This window comes from Oncorhynchus kisutch, unplaced genomic scaffold (assembly GCF_002021735.2).
Source record: "Oncorhynchus kisutch isolate 150728-3 unplaced genomic scaffold, Okis_V2 scaffold626, whole genome shotgun sequence".
Taxonomy (NCBI): domain Eukaryota; kingdom Metazoa; phylum Chordata; class Actinopteri; order Salmoniformes; family Salmonidae; genus Oncorhynchus; species Oncorhynchus kisutch.
Window position 1 is genome coordinate 64,862 of NW_022262571.1, and position 8,528 is coordinate 73,389.

Here is an 8,528-nt window from a genome sequence, read left to right on the forward strand (position 1 = left end):
GTGTTTTGGTCTGCTGGATCGGGGGCAGGTGAATGTGCTAGAGCCACTTAAGGAAAACAGGAAGGAAGTGTGTTGTACATGTGTAGCCCTCCTATTCCTTTTGTCTTTTTATCCTTGTTTGATCCATTTTGAATATGCGTATTTATTCATAATAAAAAAATTTACGATTAAAAAATATATATTTATGTTTTTGTCCTCGTCTTGTTTTAAACCTTTTCTTCTTTATAACGAGACAAGCTACGGCCAGCTCCGTCACACATGTTCCTACACCCCAGTCCTTTCCAATAAGTTACTGTCAGAGACGCATAGCGAGTAAACATAGACGTAGTTTCTACGTGCGTAATTGGCTATAATGTAGACCATAAACGTTCAGCCTGTCTACTACAGATTAATCTGAGCCGTACTGTACTGTATTAGAATGGGTTAGTTTATTAACAGTGAGACTACACTAATACAACATTTATATCGACAGTATTACATACTGTCTTACTGGTGATGATGCTACTGCGGACTGTGTGTGTGTGTGTCCGTACTACCGGGGCGTCACGTGTCAGAGCCCCCCCCCCCCCCCCCCCCCCCCCTGGTGGAGCTGAAGTTTGCCTTGTCAGAACATCACGGAGCTCCAACAGAAACGGACGCGTGGGTTTTTCTCTCTCCGCCTGATCGTTGATGGATATTATTTTCTCCTACACGGCGCCCACGAACTAACTCACACGGTGACGGTACCACTTCTCTTCCGTTCTGTTTTTGTTTTGTTTTTGCCTCTCTGGATTATTCTTCATCTCGAGAAAAAAAAACGTGAAATGAAATAGGGAGAGGAAGTACAAGGAGAAGATAGAGAGATAGAGAGAAAGAAAAGCTGGACATCAGAGCAGGGTTTGGTGCTCCCGCTACACGGCAAGTCACGGACATGCTTCAGGGAACTTGTAATTCCATATCGATAAGGTAGGTCTAATCAGATTGATCACATGCGTCAATCATCTCTCTGTCTATATCGATCACGTTTGTTTAAATGAACACTTCAGTTTGTGGTTCCCACTATTGAGCTACTTTTTTCATTTTAAATGGATCGTCTTTCGAAACCACAAGTGATGCGTTATATTCGCTTCTTAATTGAATATCGATATTACTGAGATGTTAAAGTCTCTCTCTCTGGTTTGATACAGCTCCTTATCGATAGAGAGTAAATATTAGTTGTTCTCATCACAACCGCACTGGTTCTAGAAGAGCAGGCGGCGTAAAATGCGCTTTACTCCTCCATTAGACTCAAACACAGCAACACAGACTCCCCTCTTCAGCAACACAGACTCCGGGTCTAATATGGTTTATCGAAACCTTGCTGTATCTTCAGCAACACAGACTCCTCTTCAGCAACACAGACTCCTCTTCAGCAACACAGACTCCTCTCTTCAGCAACACAGACTCCTCTTCAGCAAAACAGACTCCGGGTCTAATATGGTTTATAGAAACCTTGCTGTATCTTCAGCAAAACAGACTCCGGGTCTAATAAATGAAATCAATAAATGAAATCAATAAATGAAATCAATAAATCAAATCAATAAATCAAATCAATAAATCAAATCAAATGTTATTGGTCCACATATTTATCAGATGTTATTGCGGGGTGTAAGTGAAATGCTTGGTGTTCCTAGCTCCAACAGTGCAGTAATATCTAACAATTCACAACAATACACACACACACATCTGAAAGTTAAATAATGTAATTAATAAATATCTAAATATTAGATTGAGCGACGTCGGAGTGGCATTAGAATACGGTAGATTACAGTATATACATGATGAGTAACGCAGTATGTAAACATTATTAATATCACGTTTCAGGTATGACCCAGATGCAAATGGTGTCGAAGAAACAAAACGTTTTTTTTCTTCTAAAACAGAGGCAGGCAAACGACAGGTCAGGGCAGGTCAGGGGTCAAGGGTAAGTTTTTTTTTAAATGATTTATTTCACTTTTATTTCTCAACTGGTAGGCCAGTTCTCATTTACAACCTGCGACCTGGCCAAGATAAAGCAAAGCAGTGTGAACAGATAACAATACAGAGTTACAGATGGAATAAACAAGCGTACAGTCACTTTTATTTCTCAACTAGTTCTCATTTACAACCTGCGACCTGGCCAAGATAAAGCAAAGCAGTGTGAACAGATAACAATACAGAGTTACAGATGGAATAAACAGATCAGATCTCTTGTCAATCATTGGACAAAATATCTAAATTGGACTACCTGTATAAACGCAGCCAATGACAAAGCAAAGCCCTCCAGAGGCATGCTGGGATATTTATGGAGCTGAGGAAAGGAGGATGGCCTATAGCCAGCCTCAAGGTATCTCATGGAAACTGGACAGGGCTTTTTCACCATCCTGTACTAGCCAGCTAAAGCACCAGTCAATAACACAATAGAAGAAAAAAAGAAAGTCTATATACAGTGCGTGCAAATGGAGGTAAGGCAATAAATAGGCCATAGTAGCGAAGTATTTACAATTTAGCAAATTAACACTGGAGTGATAGATGAGCAGATGACGATGAGCAGATGATGGTGTGTAAGTAGAGGTATTGGTGTGCAAAAGAGCAGCAAAGTAAATAAAACCAATATGGGGATGAGGTAGGTAGATTGGATGGGCTATTTGCAGATGGATTATGTACAGCTGCAGCGATCGGTTGGCTGCTCAGATAGCTGATGTTTAAAGTTAGTGAGGGAAATATAAGTCTCCAGCTTCAGCGATTTTTGCAAATCGTTCCAGTCACTGGAACTGTAAGGAAAGGTGGCCAAAGGAGGTGCTAGCTTTGGGGTGACCAGTGAAATATACCTGCTGGAGTGCATGCTACAGGTGGGTGTTGCTATGGTGACCAGTGAGCTGAGATAAGGCGGGGCTTTACATAGCAAGGACTTTTAGATGACCTGGAGCCAGTTGGGTCTGGCGATGAATATGAAGCGAGGGCCAGCCAACTAGAGCATACAGGTCGCAGTGGTGGGTGGTATATGGGGCTTTGGTGACAAAACGGATGGCACTGTGATAGACTGCACCCAGTTTGCTGAGTAGAGTATATGAAGGTTTTTTGTAAATGACATCGCCAAAGTCAAGGATCGGTAGGATAGTCAGTTTTATGAGGGTATGTTTGGCAGCATGAATGAAGGATGCTTTGTTGCGAAATAGGAAGCCGATTCTAGATTTAATTTTGGATTGGAGATGCTTAATGTGAGTCTGGAAGGAGAGTTTACAGTCTAGCCAGACACCTAGGTATTTGTAGTTGTCCACATATTCTAAGTCAGAACCGTCCAGAGTAGTGATGCTGGATGGGCGGGCAGGTGCGGGCAGTGATCGGTTGAAGAGCACACAGGTTTACTTGTATTTAAGAGCAATTGGAGGCCACAGAAGGAGAGTTGTATGGCATTGAAGCTCGTCTGGGGGTTAGTTAACACAGTGTCCAAAGAAGGGACAGAAGTATACAGAATGGTGTCGTCTGCGTAGAGGTGGATCAGAGAATCACCAGCAGCAAGAGCAACATCATTGATGTATACAGAGAAGAGAGTCAGCCCGAGAATTTAACCCTGTGGCACCCCCGTAGAGACTGCCAGAGGTCCGGACAACAGGCCCTCCGATTTGACACACTGAACTCTGTCTGAGAAGTAGTTGGTGAACCAGGCGAGGAAGTCATTTGAGAAACCAAGGCTGTTGAGTCTGCCGATGAGAATATGGTGATTGACGTGTTCCTGCGCCTTCACAACTCTGTCTGTGTGGGTGGACCAATTCAGATTGTCAGTGATGTGTATGCAGAGGAACTTAACACGTTCTACCTTCTCCACTACCGTCCCGTCGATGTGGATAGGGGGGTGTACCCTCTGCTGTTTCCTGAAGTCCATGAGCAGCTCCTTTGTTTTGTTGATGTTGAGTGAGAGGTTATTTAACTGGCACCACTCTCCGAAGGCCCTCACCTCCTCTCTGTAGGCCGTCTTGTCATTGTGGGTAATCAGGCTTACTACTGTTGTGTCATCTGCAAACTTGATGATTGAGTTGGAGGCGTGCATGGCCATGCAGTCATGGGTGAACAGGGAGTATAGGAGGGGGCTGAGCACGCACCCTTGCGGGGCCCCAGTGTTGAGGATCAGCGAAGTGGAGGAGTTGTTTCCTACCTTCACCACCTGGGCGGGTGGCCTGTCAGGAAGTCCAGGACCCAGTTGCACAGGGCGGGGTCGAGACCCAGGGTCTCAAGCTTAATGATGAGTTTGGAGGGTACTATGGTGTTGAATGCTGAGCTATAGTGAATGAACAGCATTCTTACATAGGTATTCCTCTTGTCCAAATGGGTTAGGGCAGTGTGCAGTGTGAGGGAGATTTCGTCGTCTGTGAATCTATTGGGGCGGTAAGCAAATTAGAGTGGGTCTAGGATGTCAGGTAGGGTGGAGGTGATATGTTCCTTGACTAGTCTCTCAAAGCACTTCATGATGACAGAAGTGAGTGCTACGGGGCGATAGTCATTTAGTTCAGTTACCTTTGCCTTCTTGGCTACATGAACAATGGTGACCACCTTGAAGCAAGTGGGGACAGCAGACTGGGATAGGGAGCGACTGAATATGACCGTAAACACTCCAGCCAGCTGCATGCTCTGAGGACGCGGCTAGGGATACCCTCTGGGCCGGCAGCCTTGCGAGGGTCAACAATCTTAAACGTCTTACTCACCTCGGCCACAGAGCAGAAGAGCCCACATTCCTTGGGAGCAGCCCGCGTCGATGGCACTGCGTTATCCTCAAAGCGGGCGAAGAAGGTGTTTAGCTTGTCCGGGAGCAAGACGTCGGTGTCCACCACATGGCTGGTTTTCCCCCTTTGTAGTCTGTGATTGTCTGTAGACCCTGCCACATACGTCTCGTGTCTGAGCTGTTGAATTGCGACTCCACTTTGTCTCTATACTGACATTTTGCCTGTTTGATTGCCTTGCGGAGGGAATAGCTACACTGTTTATAATCGGCCATATTCCCAGTCACCACGGTTAAATGCGGTGGTTCACACTTTCAGTTTTGCGCGAATGCTGTCGTCTATCCGCGGTTTCTGGTTTGGGTAGGTTTTAATAGTCACAGTGGATACAACATCTCATATACACTTCCTGATGGACTCAGTCACTGTATCCGTGAATTTGTGTATGTTATTCTCAGAGGCTACCCGGGAACATCTTGAAGCATGTTTTCCGATTGGTCAGACCAGGGTTGAAATTACCTTTGCACAGGCACTTCATGTTTGGGTTTCTGCCTATAGGAAGGGAGGAACAAAAAGGAGTCGTGATCTGATTTGCTGAAAGGAGGGCGGGGGAGGGCCATGTAGGAATTTAGAAAAGTTTAATAGCACTGGTTAAATGTTTTATCTAACCAGTGTCCAGTAATTAGTTAGTAACCAGTGTCTTACTAGTGTCCAGTCATTAGTTAGGTTTATCTAACCAGTGTCTTACTAGTGTCCAGTCATTAGTTAGGTTTATCTAACCAGTGTCTTACTAGTGTCCAGTCATTAGTTAGGTTTATCTAACCAGTGTCTTACTAGTGTCCAGTCATTAGTTAGGTTTATCTAACCAGTGTCTTACTAGTGTCCAGTCATTAGTTAGGTTTATCTAACCAGTGTCTTGTGATCTTACTCTCCTCCTCTTCCTCTCCCCTCTTCCTCCTCCTCTCCTCCTCTTCCTCTTCCTCTCCCCTCTTCCATTCTTCCTCTCCTCCTCCTCCTCCTCCTCCTCCTCCTCCTCCTCCTCCTCCTCTCCTCTCTTCCTCCTCCTCTCTTCCTTTCTTCCTCTCCTCTCCTCTCTTCCTCCTCCTCTCCTCCTCTTCCTCTTCCTTTCTTCCTCACCTCCTCTTCCTCTCCTCTCTTCTTCTCATCTCTTCCTCTCTTCCTCCTCCTCTCTTCCTCTCCTCTCTTCCTCCTCCTCTCCTCCTCTTCCTCTCCCCTCTTCCGTTCTTCCTCTCCTCCTCTTCCTCTCCTCTCTTCCTCTTCCTTTCTTCCTCTCCTCTCTTCCTCCTCTCCTCCTCTTCCTCTTCCTTTCTTCCTCTCCTCCTCTTCCTCTCCTCTCTTCTTCTCATCTCTTCCTCTCTTCCTCCTCCTCTCTTCCTCTCCTCTCTTCCTCCTCCTCTTCCTCTCTTCCTCTTCCCTCCCTCCCCCTCCTCTCTCTCCATCTCTCTACCTCCCTTTCTTTCTGCCCCATCTCCCTTACTCCTCCCCCCAGGGTGGCTCTACCTGGCTCTCTATCATGACTGATGGCGAGGGGAGAGTCCGCTTCCTCTACACCCCCACCTCCTCTACCCCCACCCCCATCCTCACCCTCACTCCTGCCCTCAACGTCCAGCAGGGAGGGGAGGAAAGGCGGTGCCGTGACGGAGAGGTGAGGGTTCTCATACCGGCTCCATTTTACCGGGAACACAACCCACACCCATCACCGTTTTACCGGGAACACAACCCCCCGAGACGTCACCACCACGACATCGGCTTCCCTGATGATGATGAGGAAGAGGAAGGAGGCAGCAGCACATGGAGTCCAGGGCCGGAGGAGGAGGAAGAGGTGGAGGAAAGGGAGGAGGAAGGTGCAGGAGTAGCTGCCCGTTGTGTCCCGGGGCCTCCCGTTGTCGTTACCGGCGGTAGTAGTGGTGGTGGTGTGTTCGGTAACGTGAGGAGGGAGCCAGTAACGGAGCCGGTAACGGAGCCGGTAGACCCAGTGGACCTGCTGTCTGAAGATGAGGAGCAGCAGCCATATCCAGCCCTCGCCCCCGTAGTCTTCTTCTGCATCAAACAGACAACGCGTCCTCGCAGCTGGTGTCTACGCACGGTCTGTAACCCATATCCTTTACTGCTGGTCTGTACTGGTCTGTACTGGTCTGTACTGGTCTGTAACCCATATCCTTTACTGCTGGTCTGTACTGGTCTGTACTGGTCTGTAACCCATATCCTTTACTGCTGGTCTGTACTGGTCTGTACTGGTCTGTACTGGTCTGTAACCCATATCCTTTACTGCTGGTCTGTACTGGTCTGTACTGGTCTGTAACCCATATCCTTTACTGCTGGTCTGTACTGGTCTGTAACCCATATCCTTTACTGCTGGTCTGTACTGATCTGTACTGGTCTGTACTGGTCTGTAACCCATATCCTTTACTGCTGGTCTGTACTGGTCTGTAACCCATATCCTTTACTGCTGGTCTGTACTGGTCTGTGACCCATATCCTTTACTGCTGGTCTGTACTGGTCTGTACTGGTCTGTACTGGTCTGTAACCCATATCCTTTACTGCTGGTCTGTACTGGTCTGTAACCCTTTTCCTTTACTGCTGTCTGTACTGGCCTGTACTGGTCTGTACTGGTCTGTAACCCATATCCTTTACTGCTGGTCTGTACTGGTCTGTACTGGTCTGTACTGGTCTGTACTGGCCTGTACTGGTATGTACTGGTCTGTAACCCATATCCTTTACTGCTGGTCTGTACTGGTCTGTACTGGTCTGTAACCCATATCCTTTACTGCTGGTCTGTACTGGTCTGTACTGCTCTGTAACCCATATCCTTTACTGCTGGTCTGTACTGGTCTGTAACCCATATCTTTACTGCTGGTCTGTACTGGTCTGTACTGGTCTGTAACCCATATCCTTTACGGCTGTCTGACGCTGGTCTGTACTGGTCTGTAGCTGTTCTGTAGCTGGTCTGGTCTGTAGCTGTTCTGTATCTGTTCTGTAGCTGGTCTGGTCTGTAGCTGGTCTGGTGTGTAGCTGGTCTGTAGCTGGTCTGTTCTGTAGCTGGTCTGTTCTGTAGCTGGTCTGTTCTGTAGCTGGTCTGGTCTGTAGCTGGTCTGGTCTGTAGCTGTTGAATAGCTGGTCTGGTCTGTAGCTGTTCTGTAGCTGTTCTGTAGCTGGTCTGTAGCTGGTCTGGTCTGTAGCTAATCTGTAGCTGGTCTGTTCTGTAGCTGGTCTGGTCTGTAACTGGTCTGGTCTGTAGCTGTTCTGGTCTGTAGCTGGTCTGGTCTGTAGCTGTTCTGTAGCTGGTCTGGTCTGTAGCTGGTCTGGTCTGTAGCTGGTCTGGTCTGTAGCTGGTCTGGTCTGTAGCTGTTCTGGTCTGTAGCTGGTCTGGTCTGTAGCTGTTCTGTAGCTGGTCTGGTCTGTAGCTGGTCTGGTCTGTAGCTGGTCAGAGAAAGGCAAGGGACATCCGCAAAGTCCTGTATGGTAACACTTTGAGAAGTTAAATGAGAAGGAGATGCCAACCACTGCGAGGTGAAACTGAGCTCCAGTAATGGTACTATAGGTACATGTTTAAATTTACGTTAAACTGTTATTGTCTTTTAAACTGGAAAAAACGGTTTAAAAAGGGAATTAAATTTAAATTTAAATAAAAAGGGTTTTAAAAGTTTTAAATGTCACGGTCCCACTTTTACTATGGGAGATGTTTCTCTCTCTCGGCATTTCTGCATTCTTGAGAATACGTGTGTGCGTGAGTGTGAGTGTGTGTGTGTGAGTGTGTGCGTGCGTGCGTGCGTGCGTGTGTGTGAGTGTGTGTGA

The 8,528-nt window shown here is 46.9% G+C and overlaps 1 protein-coding gene across 1 annotated transcript; it reads left to right on the plus strand.

The window, feature by feature from the left end:
• Positions 1-621: 621 nt before the first annotated feature.
• LOC116360847 (uncharacterized) lies at positions 622-7,648 on the plus strand. Its single transcript, XM_031815785.1, has 2 exons — positions 622-945; positions 6,223-7,648. Exon 2 carries the CDS (start codon positions 6,247-6,249, stop codon positions 7,033-7,035), a length of 789 nt encoding a protein of 262 aa, XP_031671645.1. The 5' UTR covers positions 622-945; positions 6,223-6,246; the 3' UTR covers positions 7,036-7,648.
• Positions 7,649-8,528: the final 880 nt, after the last annotated feature.

Excerpts from the sequence above, each read along its gene's own strand:
- LOC116360847 (XM_031815785.1), top strand. The coding sequence starts at position 6,247 with ATGACTGATGGCGAGGGGAGAGTCCGCTTCCTCTACACCCCCACCTCC.